The sequence below is a fragment of the Crassostrea angulata genome, chromosome 7, assembly GCF_025612915.1.
Source record: "Crassostrea angulata isolate pt1a10 chromosome 7, ASM2561291v2, whole genome shotgun sequence".
NCBI classification, from domain to species: Eukaryota; Metazoa; Mollusca; class Bivalvia; order Ostreida; family Ostreidae; genus Magallana; species Magallana angulata.
The window spans coordinates 26,897,729-26,919,411 of NC_069117.1; the positions used below are offsets into that span (position 1 = coordinate 26,897,729).

At 32.8% G+C, this 21,683-nt stretch overlaps 2 protein-coding genes and 1 pseudogene across 6 annotated transcripts; 1 reads left to right on the plus strand and 2 right to left on the minus strand.

Moving 5' to 3' along the window:
• LOC128192180 (receptor-type tyrosine-protein phosphatase T-like) overlaps window positions 1-5,792 on the minus strand; it is a 44,169-nt pseudogene extending 38,377 nt beyond the window's left edge.
• Window positions 5,003-14,112, plus strand: LOC128192177 (lariat debranching enzyme A-like). 4 transcript variants are annotated; one of them, XM_052864665.1, is made up of 11 exons: window positions 5,003-5,300; window positions 8,346-8,551; window positions 8,821-8,945; window positions 9,206-9,286; window positions 9,777-9,862; window positions 10,310-10,534; window positions 10,995-11,069; window positions 11,400-11,542; window positions 11,710-11,903; window positions 12,291-12,464; window positions 13,004-14,112. In XM_052864665.1, exons 1-11 carry the CDS (start codon window positions 5,244-5,246, stop codon window positions 13,675-13,677), a joined length of 2,040 nt encoding a protein of 679 aa, XP_052720625.1. In that variant the 5' UTR covers window positions 5,003-5,243; the 3' UTR covers window positions 13,678-14,112. The 4 variants fall into 4 exon arrangements, with proteins under 4 accessions (XP_052720625.1, XP_052720626.1, XP_052720628.1 ...); XM_052864666.1 differs by lacking the exon at window positions 5,003-5,300 and adding an exon at window positions 5,910-6,059; XM_052864668.1 differs by lacking the exon at window positions 5,003-5,300 and adding an exon at window positions 6,487-6,558.
• A 119-nt stretch (window positions 14,113-14,231) lies between these two features.
• On the minus strand, window positions 14,232-17,461 carry LOC128192179 (uncharacterized). 2 transcript variants are annotated; one of them, XM_052864671.1, is made up of 5 exons: window positions 17,315-17,461; window positions 16,996-17,193; window positions 16,640-16,701; window positions 15,631-15,649; window positions 14,232-14,642 (listed from the first exon to the last, which is right to left on the minus strand). In XM_052864671.1, the coding sequence occupies exons 1-5, from the start codon at window positions 17,421-17,423 to the stop codon at window positions 14,581-14,583; spliced, it is 450 nt and encodes a 149-aa protein (XP_052720631.1). In that variant the 5' UTR covers window positions 17,424-17,461; the 3' UTR covers window positions 14,232-14,580. The 2 variants fall into 2 exon arrangements, with proteins under 2 accessions (XP_052720631.1, XP_052720630.1); XM_052864670.1 differs by having other exon boundaries at window positions 16,606-16,701.
• Between the last annotated feature and the right edge of the window lie 4,222 nt (window positions 17,462-21,683).

Here is a 21,683-nt window from a genome sequence, read left to right on the forward strand (position 1 = left end):
CGATATTGATTGCACATCATTCTGACCCTGGCTTTTGTTAACAACAATATCACTTCTGAGTTTCCGTTCCGAACATGGAACATTGACAAATAAGTTGTTGCTATTTGCTGTTGGTTTTAATTTTAAAATACTACTTCAAATATTAATTAAATATCTAGATTAATCATTTTTAATACAATAAAACTAAGTAAAAGCATTTCAGCTTTGGTCAGTTTGAATATTAACGAGAGCTAAGCTAAGCATGCAGCATTTGTAATTATCTTTTATTTGTTCAAATAAACTTGTATAATTATATAAAATATGTGGTTGTTCACTGTGACATATGTGTCCGAAAAGTAGTTTATCTAAATTAGTTGTATTTAATTTTTTTTCTTACCGTAAACTTCAAGTTCACATATATCGTTGAAAGCATACTGGCTATACCCAGCAGGGTACGGAGGGTGGGTCCTGTTGTTGGTATAGATGACGTATCTCCCATGTGTGACACACGTTATGTTTGTAGGGTTGGGGATTGTGGCTCTAGTGTAGTTGGTGTCCTTGAAACACAGCACTCCGTCCTCTCTATTGGTTGAGTTTGATACGTAAACAGAGTATCCCAGGAATCTACTAGACTGGTCATTATCCTCATCTGTAAATTTTTTCAAAGATATACATATACATGTATATACAAAGAAAAAACATCATCAATAATATTAACTATCTTTCGCATCCAAGGCATTGTTGACAATTTTTTTTTAACTATCATGGCCTTTAATATTAATTAGAAAAAAACCCAGAGCTCACTCAGAATCGAGATATTAGAGATCCAAAATTGAAATTTAGCATCTACAAATGTAACAGTATTTTATTGCCCCGCCACGTATATTGTATATTTTCACTATTAAGGCTAATTATACTAATTGGTTTTTATTTATTTCATTTTCTCAAAACGCAAGCGCCAATTAATTGTCCACGTTGACATATGTATGCTATTCAGTTTCATAAATCATATTTTGGGGCTTATATCAATCTTTGGTTTTATTTTGGAGCTCAAGGTAGATTAGTGGTTACAGATTTATGAATAAAATTATTAATATGACACGTGAATCCTAGCGAAATTTCAATATTTTGATTTAACATTATCGATACATCGTAATGTTACAATATCTCTAGTTGAATGATAATTCAATCTTGGGTGAATTATCTTATATATTTAACTGATTTGATCCTAGTCCTGGGAAAACTTTATAAATACAGAGGGCAAGTGGAATTGATAATCTTCTATAAAAATCGCGAAATACACAAAATTTTAGACAATCAGACCAATTACTTCGTTCCGATATTATTGACGATTATTCGGGTATATTTGGTGTACATTGAGGTTCAATACATCAAGAAGAATTTTATAATTACTTTAAAAATGATCAAAATTTACTTGGATTTGATTGTACGTCTAGATGGTCGAGTGGTTAGAACCGTGGCCGCTCACTGTCAGAAGCGTATAGATTCTAGAAGTCGTGAGTTCAAAGCCCCGCCCCGGCGGAGATATAGTTATAATATAGTGAATTTCGCTCTGCTGTAGATGTATTTTTTGTTATATCAGCAATTCAAGTGTATTTTCAAGAAGATCATAAAGGAAATTGCATACTCTAATATTTTGCAGAAACGCCTGGTAAGGTACCCTAATTTTTTGCAAGAAAGCTTGTCAAAGTAGTAGTAAATCATTAACAAATTCCTGGAAAAAGTTATCTAAAATTGAGGAACGTGTCGTCTGACCTTAACAACGCCTCCGCTGTTTATCAATCCTAAATAATTCTATTCAATTAAAATATGTTTAAGTTGGTATGGGACACCTCGATATTGTGACGTGCTTCCTATTAAAATAAACAATAAAATTCAGTTTTATTTTAAGGGTGTTGTTTACTCAGGGTTTGAGTTCTGAAATTCGGATTGTTATAAAGTTCAATTTCATGAGTAAAATTTGTTCTAAATACAAAAAGTACTTGTGAAATGAATTATTATTGACATAACATTCGATATTTCTACTATATTATGGAATTATGCCCAAACAATAACAGACTTTTCGCCAAACAGAGGAAATTCGGACTAAATTTTGCAGATTTTGTTTTCCGCTAAAACATTTTTGGCAGTAATCTAATTGTAAAAGTTAAGATTTTATGTTTTGGTCTTTATAATTTTGCATATTTTCTGTTAGTTTTACCTCACTCATTCATTATAATAATCGTATGGCACGAATTTAACAAATATGGAAATTGCTTAAAATCGAGAAAAGACACCATATCTCAAAATTTTGATCATTGACCTCATATAAATTATATGCCAACAGAATAAGATCAATATAAGTAGTTTAATACTATAGATTTTTTTGTATTATCATCATTCAATTTTTTGTAAATTGGATCAAAAAATGGGTTGGGATTTGAAAAGTGATAGAGGAAATTCGGACCGGAATATTTATAAAAATTGCGAACGAAAACTTAATGCTTTGTATGTATTTAGTGTCACTGCCATTCATAAACTGTAATTCATTTTTAAAAGTATTGAGCAATTTGTATTATTTTCACAATTAAGAAAATCTCAAGCATAGTGTAAAATTTTAAGGGATTTTCCTTTAATTTTCCAAAAATATACAATGGCCATTAACTCAAAAAGTAGGTCATTGACCTACATTTTTGAAAATGAAAAATAACACTAAAATAAAAGGTTTATAACACACAATAGATGGTTTTTCATTATCATCAGTGGAATTTTTTTTCATTCTTAGTAAACGTCATCCTTAAAGATTTTTTTCCTTTCACTAATAGTTACCTAGTAGGGTAGCGCAATGTGTTTAGAGCGTTGGTTACGAATCTGTACGTCATGAGTTCGAACCCAACAGGGGATTTTAGAATTTTTACCCCCCCCCCCCAAAAAAAAAAACAAACAAACAAAAACCACACATATAAGTGTCAAATATTGTAAAATTTAGAAGTTCTAATTAGTGAATGTATTTTGATTAAAATGTACTTTTATCCACATTGATATCACCAGGTGTCCCATACCACCTTATATTCTATTTATATACTCTTAAAAAACCCCTTTAAACAGTTTTAAAAATTATATTATATAATCAATTTTATCTCTTACCCCAGGCGAGATTACTAGTCCTGTGTTGTATAAAGATGTAATGTATACCGAGTACTTCTCCTAGATCTACCCGCCATTCTGCTGTTGACTGTGAGTTAGCCGATATCACGCACTGTCCTCCAGATGCATCTAGATCTGATTTCAGTCCGTCCACGGCTTTGTCCGCTCCCCATGAGTAAACAGGGTAAGGAAATTGCTGCCATGCTGGCTTATTCAAAGCTAGGTTCTCTGTAAAACAATAAGAATTGAGTTTACACGCTAGGCTCGCCAGTAGCAGTATCTCATTTCTTCACATCCCTAAAGGTGTGCTTGGATTGTACTTTTCTGTCTGTCTGTCTGTCTGTCTGTCTCTCTCTCTCTCTCTCTCTCTCTCTCTCTCTCTCTCTCTCGGCCATGTTCTCTGTAAAACAAAACAAAAAAGAATTGACTTTACACACTAAGCTCGCCCGAAGCAATTTTTGTTTTAAAATCAAGGACGTAAATATTTGTTGTCCACTGTTCAGCCACTATCAGATCATTTTATATTTAGTTTCAGTACTGTACTTTGTTGTCCTTTAGTTAAAAACTTAATGAAAGAGACCCGTCTAATTGCTCGTTCGTTAGATCGAACAAACCAAGCAAACGGCAATAATGTACATGTATTCTGTACATTGCTATTTTATAAACAATCATTTCAGATATCAATATCAGAGCCATTATAATTTATACAATCATCAGATAACTCATGTTCCACTTTGATATTTAGAAATTGCATAGAACTGGAAAGGGATGGGAAGGTTTCAAACACAGGGCCCTCTCTGGGTACGCAAATATTTCATTCTTGAATTGTAGCGTTTTGACAATTACAATTAATATGTATTATATGAAGTTATTGCAAGAAATTCCTATTTTGGGGGGAATTCTTTTTGTTTTTTAATTTTGCATGACGTAATGGAAATTCAAATATTTCCCTATCTACTACCGTCTTTTGATGTGGGGAAAATAAAATCACATTTAACCACGTAGCATAACTAGTAACAGTAAGTGTAGTTAACATCTCAAACAACGGTTTGAAGTTTAATACGAGTAAAAATAACATTTTGTGTAGGATAGTTCTGCTATATAGTGTGCCCCAAGATATTTATGCAGCACATTTGGGCGTTTCAAAGGGAAAATGAATGAAAATTGTTTAAACCAAAAGGTATTTATAGATATAGAATAATTTAAGAAAATGTGTGGCATAAATATCTTGGGACAGACTATAAATTGTTAGCTTTCTTGATGTGCGGAGTAGGGTAATATATATTCGTAATCAGAGTGCCGAAAATGGGCGTTTTTTAAATGCGACGGAAGAAGAGAGCGGCATAAAAATCGTTAGGGGAAGCAGATATATAAATGCGGAAGTTAAACTGGATTTCCTACTTAAAGGTTGCGATGAAGAGTACATGTTTCCTTCAGAAGATTAAACCTTGGGATCTTAAAATGGCTGTACTATTGCTAAACAGTATGAAGGGAAAGGGGCTGTAATTTGTTTTTAATTTGAGAGAGAGAGAGAGAGAGAGAGAGAGAGAGAGAGAGGAGACAGAGAGAGAATGGAGGTCAATAAGATAGATAAAGAATTGTACGGTCCTGGCAACGTGAGGATTTTAAGTTGACCTATACACTCGGGAAATATCTACTTGATAGTAAGACAATAAAACAAGCTCGATGAGTTGTAAACCTTCGCTAACTAAAGGAGCCAATCCTGCTGTCCGAAAGTACGTGCTATTAAGAACTAAATAATGTTTGTTAAACTCTGTCCCGAGTTTTTGCTTCCACCACTTTTTGCTTGATATTTCAATAATAGAAAATACCTTTGTGCTCAAACTACGTTCATCCACTATAATATGAAATATGTCCAGATTATCTGTTTTGAAACGCCCCCTCTACCGCTTCAGGTTTCAATACACATCCAAAAATTGAAAGTCTACGGAGATTTTGCATTGCATCAGCCATTAATAAGCCCGGATGATAACGTTAAAAAATTGCGCGATGTATTCCGAATGGAGAAAAGATGTGAACATTTCCATGAATCTCCCTAGTAAGAAAATTGTTTTCGTTCCTGTGAAATTTTATGAGTGAAAAGGGATAATTGTTCAATGAAGATATCTTGGATATATTCCCTTTCATCGATTTCAATTGTATTTCTTTCACAGGTATGTGTATTTTTATTAAAAATCATCAAAAATTGATGGAAGCACTAACTTGGGACAGACTAAAAGAGATTTTATTATTGATTTTAACAGTTCCCCACTTAATTGAACTTTGTAGATCTCTTGCATCAAGCATTTCTTTCAAACAAAAAGTAGTATTGTTCTTGTACATAATAAAGTTATAAATTAAATGTCTTCAGGATACACTAGTGTGATCAACTATTTGGAAGACCATGATTCAACATTTGTTTTCTCATTAATCATAATGAATTCACTAACTCCGCTCTAAAAACCCGTTAAACTATTGTTAAACAACAGATATTCTTACATTAGGCTAGAACAGTGGAGAGGAATGGTAAGAATCCCAATAAACAAAATAACGATGCATCTTCTCTAAACATGCTGCTGTTATACAAAACGTCATCAAGAGGCTACACGTCGCTCTGGGATAATGAGATATGACGTCATAATACATGCCCCGCATCTGTATTTCCATATGTGGAAAATACACCGAAAACAGTAGTTTTGGCAAATATACGGTTGATTTAATACTTTTCATGGGAAAACCTATAACAACGAATTACACATATGTTTATAATTATATAAATTTACAACAACGAGAATATACGAAGAATTTCTATATCATATCTGTCGTATGGTTGTGAATCTGCGTCCCGAAAGCGCTCGTCAGACGCTGTAACATTGATGTAAACACTTGTAGCTGGTGTTCCCGATGGTAACGATCTTTTGATGATTTATCAGGTATGTAGAATAGATATACAGTGTATTTGTAATAGACCAGATAACCAAGTAACTATTTTACTGTGTTTTTATACAGAGGATGGATTTCTGATCAACTTATTGTTTTGTTTCGTTCAAAACATGAGAAGAGACTGCATTGCTTACATTTATACTGTACAATGTACATGTAGAAGTTTATTTTCGGTCTGTTAAATTGTTACTCATTTTCTTGAGAAAGTTCAATCGACACGACCGAATCAGTTCGCATTAATACAGACAATACTATAGCTTTACACTACACAAATTTTAGTTGCCTGTTAAAATTTAATTTAATTTGCCTGTTATTTAATTCTTCAAGACCCTATTGTACTACATGTATGCACGTCAACCCCATCGTCCGGAACAACGCATTCCGTTTTTATTCCAAAGTTTTCTAATCGTATGTACTTCCTGTGTGTACTTTTTGAAAAAAAGAAATGAGACCTACCATGCTCAATAACACCGAGCTGGGAATTAATAAGTAATTTATCAATGCAATATCACTGAAAATTACCCAGATTTGTTTAATACTTTTAATCAGATCGTAATGAACTTTGTGGTGTAAAGAATGAATGAGATGACTGAAACTGAGTGATGAAAATTACATCAACCTACCCACTCAGTAGTTACGCTTTTCCATCCTGAATATTCTAAACTATGTGAGTGTATTCTTTATATGCATGTCCCAGTGAACTTATACAGCAAATGTTTATTTTAACTTTGACGTATCGGTACAGTCTAACAGTTACCTGTAGTTGGAGTGGTTGGTAGTACATGTAGGAAAAACAAAATTGTATTGCTCTGAACGATAAAAAAATGTACCACTATATATATATATATATATATATATGTATGAAAAGCATGTTGCAAGCTTCAGATATAATCAGTGATTGGGAAGGACCTGCGCCACGCGCCATAGTCGCATTTAAGAGAAAAATGGCACGTTAAATCAAATATTGCCGAAGTGCGCATTCAAATTTCTTATTGGTAATTAAAGTTTTAGCGATGTCCGCTGGAAACTTACCAAATCGTCTTTTAATACATTAATTTTAAAACATCAAATTTCATTGGTCGTGTTTGGTGAAACAGTAATAAAGAACCAATAAAAACGTTTCCACTCATTTATGCGTGGTAGATCATTCCAGAATTTCCTCAGAAAAGAGTTCTCAATTATGTAAACTAACCCCAAATGCAGTAAAATGATGATTATCTAATTGGTAAGACGTTTTCACAGACTCAATTAATCCCTGTTGTGATTATTAAAACTGACGACTGTCTTACCATGCATATCGTTAGGGGTTATAAATACAGGTGATGCAACCACACTGTGCATTGAAAATTACAACCGATGTTTATTTATTAAAGTGTTGATACTACAATTAGTTGTAACTTGTAATTAGTTAATAACTCGCAAAATTAATGTTTAAATAATAAGAAAAACTGTTTCCCTACAGTTATCTTTAAAAGTTGAAAGATTCTCTACATAATAATTGGGTCAAAGGGTTTGACTAATACCTCCAAAAAACACAAAACTACAGAGACTGATTTTATTTAATATCATTTAGCAAACACCATTACAAAACATTGCATCAATGAAATGTATAAACACATCAAATAAATGAAATTTAACCAATTGGATAAGTTTTTAAATTTTTTTGGAAGTTGTTTTGCTCTAGGTTGGTCCTTGATAATTTCAATTTTACAAAATGGCCCCAATGAATAAATAGATGGCCCTTTCATTATGAAAATGGCCCATTAAAATTAATAACTGTGGGGCCATAGTCCCATTGACATTTTTGGCCTTCCTAATCACTGATATAATCCATAGATATTGTTTAACCTATCAGTTTAAGACCCATTTGCCAAAAGCTATCTTGTAAAGTGTCTAAGGGCAGCTGTGGTAGACATGCTAGATCACATTTAACCTTAATATGAAATGACACATTAAGTTTAATTAGTTTATTTATACTGGTAAGTTTGAATCCTAACTCTGACATTCCAATAGCATTAACAACAAAGGAAAAATATGTAAAATGTTAAATGTATAAAACTGATATGTTCATTAAAAGTTGTTGGATGTGTTGAGCTCAACGTTAGATAATCTCCTCTCATGTAGCAATGAATAAATAGGGGAAGATTGTTTTATGCAGCCAAAATTTGTGATGATATGTTAAACATTGGATTACATTTCAACATTAAAGCAACACGCTACATAATTTTTTTTTCACATGGCATTGTTTTGATGTATTCAGTTGATTCTTTTTGCAGACACTCAGGATGAAAATAGCTGTTGAAGGCTGCTGCCATGGAGAATTAGATAAAATTTATGAAACTTTAGAGTACATTGAAAAGAAAAACAGCATTAAGATTGATTTGTTACTGATATGCGGGGATTTCCAGGCCGTGCGAAATGTTGCAGATCTACAGTGCATGGCCGTGCCACAACACTATCAAAAACTTAATACATTTTACAAGTAAGTAAGATGAATTAAATTTCCTTTAATGTTTAACTATATATTTAAAATCTCCAGTACTCATAAAGAATCAATTTGCTGGTACATGTATCATGTGTATTATATTTGTTTGCATACTCCAATTTAAACATTTTTTAAGACATCACTTGAAAGAGTAATGACTTCATGCTCCAATATAACATTTGTTTCAAATCTAAACTAAAGACAAAAAAATGTAGTTATTTTGTGTGATATATATTGTTCCCCTGATTTGTCACATTTAATGACAGATACTATTCAGGAGAGAAGAAGGCTCCATACCTGACGGTATTTATAGGTGGGAATCACGAGGCCTCCAATTACCTGCAGGAGTTACCATATGGTGGTTGGGTTGCCCCTAACATTTATTACATGGGTATGTTTCCATCTGTAAGAAGTACTCATTAACTTTAAACCAAAACCAAACAAAAAAAATGCTGAAACATTTATCTAATACATTTTGAATGCATCATGTGTAACTCAATGGAAACCTCTTTCATGTATGCATACATACACATATTTAAAATGATATTTGTCCTGAATATACACATACATGTACAGTGCACTGGTATTTACCCACATGTGAATGTTATTTTTTCAGCAAGGTGTGTAGAGTTGCTTATTTTATATTTTCAGGTTATGCAGGTGTGATACAGGTTGGAGGGGTGCGAATTGGAGGTCTGTCTGGAATATTTAAAGGAAGAGATTATAACAAAGGTAATTTCTTTAATTTTTTTTGTATGACCTTAAAAAAAACATGTTTTTGTGCCTGTCTGTATGTGTGGGTTGCTTTTTTTATACAAGCTTTTACTTGGTAAAGAGCATAGTTTCTTTTATATGTCAAAGTTAGACCACTATTTTAATCAAAATTCAGTACACAATGTACTTCTTTACATCCTTGTCATTGTATGAAATTTTAATTTTGAGAACAACATATTTAAGATTTTCTCAAATTACATTTGATGTGGTGTAGACAAATTAGCAATAACAAAATGTCTTTACCTTATCATGTTTCCTCGTAGTTCTTATACATTTAACAAAAAAATAAATGATGAGCAAAGTGGGGTTACTTGAAGATAAAATCTAAATTACTGTCAAATGTTAAAGTGCTAAATCAAGCTTTCATTTTTCTCATTTTGTGTATTTGTATCATTTAATCTGTATATAAATTGGTTGAAGTGTAAACATTTTCCCTCTTTCTTTAAAGGTCACTTTGAGCATAGTCCGTTCAATAATGAAACCAAAAGAACTGTGTATCATGTTCGCAGTTTTGATGTTTTTAGATTGAAACAGGTATTGTTTAGAAAATCATCACTCTATTATTTATCATTGTTAAAATCATAAATGTAACATTTGATACAGGTTTTTTGCAATCTTTATATGATTGTTTTAGTGCATTATTTATATATTTGTTCTTCACATTGCAACGTCTGTATTTAATGCATGTTAAAGGAGTAATCAAAGTTAAGCATTTGGAATAATCAATAAAGTATTAGCAAGGTCAGTTGATGAAGCTAGCTATCAGCATTGTTTTGCCAGCTTCACTTATGTTTATCATAATTTTACCCAGAAATCTTTCATTCTAGAATAACATGTTGGATAAAATAGTATAATGGGTTTTTCTTACTAGGCTTAAATCAATGGTATTGCAGAAAATGTTTATATGTGTTTCAGTGCATTGATGTACCGGTATGTATCGGTATATATTTGTAGATGTTCTGATTTTTTTGTCCTCTTCAGATTTCTAGACCTGTAGATATATTTCTGTCTCATGACTGGCCTAGAGGAATATACAACTTTGGCAATGTAAACATGCTCCTGAAGAAAAAGCAGTATTTCCGCGAGGAAGTGGAACAAGATCGTCTAGGAAGTCCTGCAGCCAAAGAGCTCCTGTTTCACATCAAGCCAGACTATTGGTTTGCTGCTCATCTCCACGTTAAATTTCCTGCCATTGTTCAACATCAGGTAATCACTGAAAGAACTGCATTCTACTGCAAAATGAAATATTCAACCATACCAACAGTACTTGAAATATTCCTAACAGATAAGTTCAAAAATATGGTCACTTTTTTACCCATAAACATTAATGAATTAAACCACTTAAAGGTGGTTTTATTTTTTTAAGCCAAGAGTTTTCACTTTCTGGCCAGCCAAGTAGACCAAAATCTTTGGCTTGCAAAGATTAGATAGAGTGGATTTGAATATTTAAAATGTTTTAAAATTATGAATTATGCAACATTTCAGTACACGTGTACAATTGAATGTGTGTTATTAAGATTTCAAAAGTAAAACTTTAGCAGTATGAGTGTCTGAAATTTTCATCCCTTGAAGAGTTATCTCTCTTATTAGACAGAAGCAATATATCATTGGGTTCAGGATATTTTCAGTTAAATAATTTATGAAGTTTATGCACTTTTGAATTTAGAGTTCAGATGGAAATCAGAAGACTACAAAGTTTTTATCACTTGATAAATGTTTACCAAGGAGGAAGTTTTTACAGGTAAAATGTCTTCATTTGACACATATATAAAATAATTGAAAGGAATAAGACCGAAAGTTTTTCTATGATAATCCTTGTACTGAGTTTTATTTGAGCAATTTTCATAAAAGGTTTTCATCTACACGTATCCAAAAAAGTAGTTAATCATGATGAGAACTGTTATTATATTATTTTAAGGATCTATAATGCTTTAGAAAAGAAAATAATTTTGATGAATTACTTTAACCTAAGACATTCAAAAGTTTTTGCATTTGCTTTTATTACCATTTTTGTATATCTTAATCTTCAATTGTTAATTATTAAGCAATGCTGATTTGTGTGTATCTATAGATTTTAGATGTACCACATGATGCAGAAAAGCCAATCAAAATTGAATTGGATCCCGAGTGGCTAGTGATCCTGAGGTCCACCAATCACCTGATGAATCTCACTAAAATGGCCAGGTACATGCCTGGCCCAGGCTCTAGTGAAAGGTATATCTTGGATTTAAAACACATCATGTGCAAATTTTTAATTGAGGATTCTTTTGGGTTTTTTTTATTAATAAATGATTGTTACATTATCGTAATAGGGGCAAATATGAGAGAACTTATATTGGATTTTATAAATGTATGTTTTCTTTTCGTTGTGTCCTTTGCAGATGGGATTTCACTGTAAAGAAGGAAGAAATGAACAAGATTCTGGAGGATTTCGGAGGAGATCTGTCCCTGCCTGAGAATTTTGAGAGGACTGCCCCAATTCATGATCCAAACCAATCCAAGAAGAAGTCTGGTCCTCCATCACTAGTGATTAACCCCCAAACAAGTCTGCTCTGTACCATGCTAGACCTTACAGGTCATACACATATTATAGTCTATAAAATTGTTCTCAAGAGATTTGAAAAAAATGTGCAGTCATGTTGAGTTATTCCCCTCTTCAATATGGCTATTTATTAAATAAGCAAAGCATATAAACTGATGCGACAGTACCTGAGAACATCAAATCACTTGTACTTTTTTTGGCCTTTTGAATTTTTGGTCTTTAATATCAGAGAGCAATTGAAAATTATTAGGCCAGCATTTTTTTATTTTTAGGTTTACAAACAACAAAATGAGAAAGTTCCGTAGAAGGAGGAAATAAAAAAAAAATATAAATCATTTTTGACCAACATTTTTTTTTTAGGTTTAATTTTCCCCACAAATCATAATACAGTCAAATTACATATTCTTTATGGTCATTTAGATCCCAATGCAGTTTTCCTGGGGAAAGATTCCCACATAAAACCTGAGGACTTGTCTGCTATGGAGTCTGCTAGTGGAGAGAGTCAGGCCGCGGAGGGGGAAGATGAGGATGATGATGTGGAAGATGAAGAGGAAACAGAATATGAATCAGAACCCAGCTTTATGTCTATGTCAGGTAGAACATCGCCAAGCTACGAACTTCAAGTACCGCAATTTCGTAATTTAACATGAATAAACTAATATCTGTGTAAAATTGCAAGAAGCATCCCTCTTTGATTTTTTAGAATCCTGTTTAATGAACTATATGAAATTACAAACAAAGTTTGACATTCATGATATATTCATACAATTTGGTACAAAATGGCAGAAATATTACTAGCTTTTGATAAGGAATATGCAGTTCATTCATAATTGCAATTAGTTTATAAATCTTTTGATTAACATCATTATTCAGATTGTGCAGAGAGTTTTTCCAAGTTTCTCTTCTGTGTTAGTAGATATTGGATAGAAGCTGGGTTTTTAATACCTACTGTGATACATGTACTTCAAAAAACAAGTTTAAGTTCTGCATATTTTCCTACTGCACAGAGATTCTTACATGTACACCAGTGGATTTGATTTTCACACAATTACCAGTTAACTTTACTGTTTCTACATTTTTCATGTATCAATTTTATTTGTATTTCTTAGGATTTTTGAAATTTTTTATTTCAGGGAGTGAAAGAAGTTTTCTTTCATCTAGTAATGCTGACGAAAGTTTCTTCTCTGAAAACTTGAATTTCTCAAGGGATGACCAGAATGCCAGTTACAACCCAGACGAGATTTCCATCTCTGATGAAGAAGATGAATTCAAAGAAATCATGGCAGCACAAAGAGAGGCCCAGAAGTCGGATTCCTCAGACGAGAAACTAGCTTCACCACTTAAAAATGTGAATATAGACTCCGAGAGTTCATCTTTGAACACCTCTCTAAGAAGTTCAGAAGATGAAATAGCATCTCCAATTAAGAGCATAGTTTCTGAGGGCAGTAAATTAGCTTCACCAAATAAAAGCTTGCAAGATAGCTATGAACTTGATGAATTGGACCCAGAATTTTTGGAAATGATAGCTGCTCAGAAGAAGCATCAAGATTTAAAATCTGGAGGCCATATCGAAATAGCTGCCTCGAATAGTGATGACGAAGTTGAAGAAATTTTGAAGGAGCAAAAGTTGAAGAAATCAAGGGGCATACCAGAGTCAGCTAGTCCAACAGAGGAGTTATTGGATAATAAAGCTAGCACTGACAAGTCCTCCCAGAAAAGAAACGAGGGAACAGAATGTGAGGAGAGTCCTCAGACAAAAAGATTAAAGAGACGCAATCAGCAACTGTATACAGAAAGTGACAGCTGACGTTAAGTGAAGTCGGAAATCATTTGGGAAAAAAAAGATTAAAATGTGTGCGAAACAAAATTGAAATAACAGCCGTGAAGGAAAATTAATTATTATACTTTTGATTGCAATGGTGACAACTTTTCCATTAAAGACGATGCATGGTCTAGACATATGTTTATAATCTTTATTAAAAATGACACCGTAAATGAATGCAGTCTGCTTCTGTTCAAAATGTAATATTGCTCTACAAATCATCAAATCACTGAGTATTTTTGATTTTTGCCCTGTACATGTATAACAAATTCAGAACTTTTATTTGCTGCACAACTTGCAGGAAAAGTTGCGTGGATATACAAGTATGAATCGGCTGTCACGGTATATCTGTATTGTGATTGAGTGTTTTCATATAATCCATTTAATACACCATAAAATAAATCAGATTCAGCAAATTGATGTGTTTTGTATTCATTTAATCATGAGTTATTCAAGTGCCCAATTCGCACTTTCATCTCTATAAAAGTCATAGAATCGTTTTTATTTTATTTTTATAATAATCTTATAAGTTTGAAAGTATGTAAATGTACGTTTTTTTATTTTATTTTTTTGACGCAGATCTGATTGTATTTTTGGTGTTTAAAGAATGAAATCAAAACGAAAACTACGTTAATTTTTTTTTTAATTTCAGAAATGTTTCCCTTATCATGTGATAAACATAGAAATTGGCTGTATGCTAAAACTACAAAGCATATATACATGTATCATTTTGTGATTTAAAAATTGCAAAATATTTTGGATTAGAATAAGTCAAATAAAAAATTAATTAGATAACATAAAATTATGTGTGATAAACAGATATCTCTGCTCCTCCTCCTCCTCCTCCTCCTCCAACACACAAAAGCTGGATTTTTTAGATCTTCATTTTTAACAATGGCTGATGCTGGGAAAGATCGGCAGCATATCCTTTAACGGGACGGTACACTCCCCTACAAAACAAAAAAAATACATAATTCATCTGAACTGCAAATAAGATTTTTTAAATTCCATATTGATATTAGTTAGTATTAATAAACTGCCATAAAAACACGAACAATCTACCATTTCTTGAAGTTATTTTCACTGAGGGAAAACCATATAATTATTACTAGGTTGTATGCATGTTTTACAACTTTCAAAGACAGAACGATATTGATAATCTTTCTACCCATCGTTAGTAATAATCAAACCAAAAACTATAATTTTAAAATTTTTTGATAAAAAATGTGTTTTTTAATTCTTTGCATTTATAATGAAAAATTTCAAACAAGTGTAAGTAAATGATAATTATGGTCAATATTAAAGGTTAAGATAGAGGTCAAGTTTGCTGGATCAAATATAGGAAATTATAGGTGGGCATTTGGATTCTTCTTTTTTCCATCTAAAATTATTTGAATGATACACTGCAATAAGATATAGAAAGCGGTTACAAATTTACAATAATATATGATTAAGGAAATGAAAATAGCTTTATATAAACTTTGTTAAATGAAGATCATTCCATGATTTTAAAAATAGTTACGACTTTGTCGTAAGTTCTTTTGTAGAACTCAACCATGGCATGCAAAGCAACAACAGTTTTTAGAGTGCAAGGAAATTAATTAAAGCAAACTAAATAAAAAATTTAAAACACAATACTTGTTCCTCTTCTTGTGACAAATGATATATGTGAAGTTTATAGGCACTTTGACTTGTTTTGAAATTCGTTAATTAACTAGCTATAGCTGGTTTGGTTATAGTTAGACAATGCGATAAATAAAGGAAGGTGGCTAGAAGGTGACTTCCCTTGGCCTCGTACATGTGTACGTAGTGCATATGCTCTCTCTCTCTCTCTCTCTCTCTCTCTCTCTCTCTCTCTCTCTCTCTCTCTCTCTCTCTCTCTCTCTCTCAGTATGAGCATGGATAAACGAGCTAATGAATTAATGCAGTAGGTCTTACCTCGATTTTCTTTCAAGGACTTTAATAATTCAAAGCAAAGTATAATGAATTAATAAATAATGATTTGACAAAAATGAATTGATAAGATATTTCCTTGGGGTTTTATTTTCAAGAGCGAATTAATTTGTTTAATAAATCATTTAATATATGCAATTTTTAATGTCCTATTGTAAAAATTCTGTCGTCATACAACACAAAAATGAATTTCAATTGGGATAAATTTGAAGGAACCAAAACATTATTTGAGTGGCATTTACATGTGTATTTCAAATAGGGAAATAGACATTCGTGTACAAATAGCCAAATATTGAAAAAAGTAACAGTCATATTTTGCATAACCTCTTCATTAAATAGTCAATGTACAACATAGGCGTCGGAACCGGGGGGTGGGGGGCTGGGGGGGGGGGGGGCTTAGCCCCCCTCCCCCCATATTTTTTGCAAACTTAGACCTTACCATTAGGTGCATAGCATCAGAGAGGGCCAGAGATTTCATGATTTGAAAAAAAAAATTGAGGTAGGTAAGATTTTTTTTAGTTATAAGTAAACTCCCCCCCCCCCCCCCCAACGGATTATGATTTTCATGGTTTTGAGAATTAGTTCCTTTTTTGGGGGGGGGGTGGGTGGGTGGGGGGGGGGTCAAGATTTCTGACGATTAGTCTAGTCCCCCCCCCCCCCCCCCCCTATCAATTTGCCTTTGACGCCACTGTGCAAGGTACATATGATTGTATTTTAATATAAATTAAGATTTCCAAAACCAGATTCATCTTTACAAAATAAAGTTTTACTTTTACATGTATTGATTATTATTTATGATTTGATTTGTTAATCGTGTATTACAAAAACAATACACGTACACATACCTTTTACACGTTCATGATAAGCTGTATTTTTCTAATGCATAAACTTGAAATATTTTTTTAGTATATGGAAATGACGTAATTGCAGACCTTAAATAAAGGAAGTCGAACACAGTACCTCTAATAACGATCATGGTCAAGATGTAACTCACCGCACCAGACACCGCAAGAACTAGTGACGTCAGAAGGATGGCCGCCGCAATGTAACACTTTTCTACAATTGAACGGATATTACAAATTTAAAGCCGAATTGGGCATATTTTATTTGGCCCTACCCAAAAGGATTAGACACAAGCTCTAAAACTTTAATGTTATTTTCCTTGTTATCTTGTACAGGCATTTTTTTTGTAAGATTGACTGCCAAACAAAATTAATACTAACTTGTATTCAATTTGTATTCATTGTAGTAACAATTATTTATTAACAATAAACAAAATTAATTCAAAAGTTGATAAAACTCTTGCATGGAAGCTGGATCAGAGAACTTGGGAAAAAAGATTTCATTTGCCTGGTTTACAATTCTCCGCCCCGCGAATGGTCCACGTGTTATTCTCCAAGCATAACATCGTCACCCTTTCTGTGTCGTGGTGGCGGTCCAATTTAGATGTTGAGTTGCACTTGAAATGAAAAACAGTACCCGGTGTAAACTCGCCAACCACTGATATATTCATATCTAGGCTGGGTACTGCAGGAGGAACACCACAGGCTGAAAACATACATGTATGCGTTTATATTATTGGATAACATTTTTAGAAATCAGTTAATTAAATGATACATGTATTTGTTATAATTAATATGCATTTAAAGTGTATATCAATTAAACTTACCTAATCCCTCCTTCAAAAGCATTAAAAGGAAAAGAGACGACAGTTGAAAAACAAAACACATATTATTTAGGCAGTACATCTTCATGCTTTTTAGACATTTCTTATCCATGTAGAGTGTAGTAAATGTTATTGTACAAATAGAATGGGGAAAAAGCCTCGGACATCCTGGACATTTCCTGTGCAAATATTGCGGGATATGCTACATATACAATTATATATCTCTTCTGATAAAAAAAAAACAACAACAACACCACAATAACTTTATATGTACATATTGTCTGCTTATGTTAATTTTCTATTTTTTTCTTTTGTTACCCTTTTTTATATTCAATTTGACAGATCCAACGAAGTACTTATATCTACACGCTTGCAGCAAATGCATGGGACCCCATTCGGATCTATGAAAAACATTCTGAATGTGATACAATAATATCCTTTTCTTCTCAGTAAAGAATGCAACTGATTGAATAAACTGCATCTGTTTGTAACAATTTAGACTCTTAAAAATTATTAGGTTTGACAGAAAAGTCGATTTATGTAGTTAGTTACACAGATCAAAAGACAATATTAAGTCGGTATCTGTGTATAGAAACTTAATAAAAGATTGGAAAAGTCCCTTGATGAACTAAATAATTAATTTTAGTAACGATTTTAAGTTCCTTTCGACGTACGGGATTATAGGGTCATAAAAAATCAGGGTTTGTGTAATGAAAAATGTAACTCCAGAAAATACCCTTGAAAACAATTGAACCTTATGGCTTACGTCTTGAGTAAACTTTTAAGACGCAGTAAGCATGTGTACATTTTTTGTACGTTAAAAAAACCAGGCAGGTCCAAATACATCGTAAAAATAATAAAACTGGAATTTTCTTGAATACCCTTGACCTTCATATAATGTTCAAGATTCACCATGACTGAGGCCTTCATCCCGTGTGATCTGGTGTCTTTAGTAAATGGCTTGCTGTTTGTTAACTTTTTCCAGTTCCAATGACATTTACTCCTATTATTGATTATTGGCCCAAACCTTTTAGTTTTAAGTGAGATAGAGGTAACACTGAAATTTCGAATTCTCTATAATTATCACAAACACTAGCAATTGTTTCTGCAATAAAAGATATTATATCATACATGTCTAACTTCAGATGCCTTGGAGTTTTCATAAACTGCAATCATTTTCGCTTTCATCTGAAAAGTAGTGGACATTCTCTTCTACAACAATTTTACTTACAATTATATTTAATGAGTTAGATACAATGTACCTTGAGTTATTATACTTAGTGGTAAACAAAGAAGAAACAAGTGCCTGTGATCATAAACGTTGTATGTTATACCAAAATCAATTACTGTAACTCTGTAACTATATTAGGTTTTCAGACACCGTTCTTGGACAATCAAACAAAAGCAAAGTTCTTTAGGATATGCTTTTTTACAAGTCGAGAAAAAAACCACACATAAAAACGTAATGAAAGAAATAACGCAGATACATAATGTAAGATATGTAAAGCAACACAAATACATCCCTCCACAGTAAGATGGACAGATCTATATTTAGGTTACCAGTACGTTTGATCCTACTGTATACATTGGCCATACTTCACAAATGAATGGCGCATGGCGTCCGTGGTAGAGAGCTGTCAACTTCAGCGAGAAATCGCTGTGATGAACTGCCCACAATGAAAAGTATATCAACCAAATGAACGAAATTACCGAGAGTTTTGTGTTGAAGTTGTGTAAATCTTTATTGCACAAAAAAACAATGTTAAAGCCATACCACCAACAGAGATGAAAGATTGATATAATATGAATTTATTCGTTCCTATTAAGGCGGTCAATGCACGGACATGTACAGGTGAAGTCTCACAGGGGACAAAGCTTGGCATACTTCTGTCTCTATCATGACTTACTGATATAGAACCATTTTAACAAGACGTTGGACTTTCAGTAGGACGTAGCTATCTATTTCTTGCATCAAAACAAGTTAAAAATGACGCTGTTTCAAGCGAATTATACACCAATTGCGTGGTCTTAACTCAAAAGCCAGACAAATCTTGTTGATTTCAAAGAGCCATGGCTGAATGGCCAACAATGAAATAGACAGGCCTACGTCACATTGCCGTTTGACTCAACTACCCAAAGTCCAAGCTCTTGTTAAAATGGTTCTAATGAAGTTCACGTACATGGTCCAAGACCCTCTTTATATTTTACTCGCAAAAAGTGAGTGACGCAACCTCAGGACCCTAGATGTTTTAATTCTTTTGTAGAGGTTCAATTTAAACTGGCTTACATCTTAATTGTACCAGAGGCCTTAAATGTTAATGCTTTTCTAATTTGTAAGAAAAAAAATTGAATATAACATTTTTCTTCACCTTTTAAAGGTCTGATGTTCCTTACCATTAATTTATTTAACAATCATTTAATAAAGTCACTAAGATGTAATTATAATTGCATGCTTTGTATTCAGTATGCGCGCAATTGCCTTTTTTGGGTAATTATCTTTTTTATCTTTTTTTGAATTTGATTAAGAAGGATTGGTACCTTTTTTATGCTAACAAACTGCTTAAATAATCATTATCAGAATCTTACGTTTATTGTCATGAATTTAAACGACCATTATAAAAGACGATGGAAATAACTTTTAATGAGAAATAGTCCCATCCCCTAACACCTTCTCCACTCTCTCCCTAAACAAAAACATCACCAAAAAACCACCAAAAGAAATTTTTTGATTGCAACGATCGATGAATGATAAAGTGGAGAGACTATTTCATCTTCAAATGTCCTCACAATACATATTAAAAATATTTGTTGATTTGTAACATGTCAGCCGTGATATTTCAGAAAACGGAAATACAAATGGAGAGATTACAGATGAAAAGTATGTATTATAGTAGCAGGTTACATGTCAATAACAAACAGCATTTTACAGCTGCAATTAAGCATCTGTAGGGAAAATTAGATTGAAGGCCTGTGGGGTCAACTGTAAAGTGTTTATCCCTGAGTTTTATAGGTTACACGATCAGAATTACACACATTCATACTCAGGCTCATACATCAACACGATTGCATATTCGGACTTACAAGTTTACATGTCTGGATTTTTGAACACGATTACCCTCCATACACATATTCTTGGAGTCATTTATTGTAACACCTTTAAGGCTTTTTATATATACATGTAACATCAATATTTTTTCTAAATTAGTTATTGATAATTGTCGTACATTTATCAGTATATCAGACTGAGTAATGAATGTAATTATAGTTTTTATCCAATCACTTTCAGCATAATTTTTAGAAATTTGGTGACGTTTGGTTTAAAAAAAACAGGGTTATTATAGCAAAAAGACAATTATAACAACAACAGTAACTTACAAGTTACGGTAAAGTTTGTAAAAGTAAAGAGAAAGTAGACAAAATTTGGTCCAAGCAACAAACCTTAACAATATTTTTGAATGATTATGTTTCTGAAAGAGGAAAAAATAACCATAAAAATACAAACCTCACGTAAAGATGGATCGTTTATAAATTATTATTTTTTTTCCCGACAAGACGCTCGTCATTTTGAAAGACAAATAAAAGTTATACAGGCCACTAAGGGTCTCTGACCGCAATGTATCTGCTATTGTAACATAAGAACAAGAGGCGTCGCAGGCATTGGTTTTTTTTTTATATATGGCTGTGCTAGCCAAAAGGACAATTTTATTGTAAACCAACGGTTCATTTTCGCACCTTATGGCATTGGAGACAAACGGCGACATGTTGAGCCGGAACATTCCAGACTGAATGGTTAATAATCATGTATAATGATGAGCTGGTCAAAACGTGTGCAAAATTATCAAGAGATTGATAATTAGTGACAGATGCATTGAAAGATAATTGTAAAATGCTTCAAAGATCAAAAGATTAAAATAATTATGGGGTTTCTTTTGTTCTGGTTTTTTTTTTGGGGGGGGGGGGTTAATATTGTGAAGCCTAAATATTGTATTTCATAATTTCATGCACACATATTATTAATGATGCAATTGATACAATCGTGTGTTTAATGATAATACTTGAAAGAAGTATTATCTGATGCGGACATGTAGATATGCGAACTATATTTGCGTAATTCATCATCGTTATACAAATCATTGCATGTTGTAGAAACGTCGCTTTTTTAGTCCAGTGCAGATTTTATTTTCCTTTGAGATGAGGTACATACAGCGACAATAAAAGTGTTGTCTCGTAGTTGACATGCACCCCCGGGATAAATGCATGTAGTACGAGTGCTGACTTTACACTGCATTGTGTTACGATAATCAGTTTTTGTATACCGTTATGTAACTTTAAGTCGTGAAGAAATCTTAATCCATTGTATCTTTGAATTCAA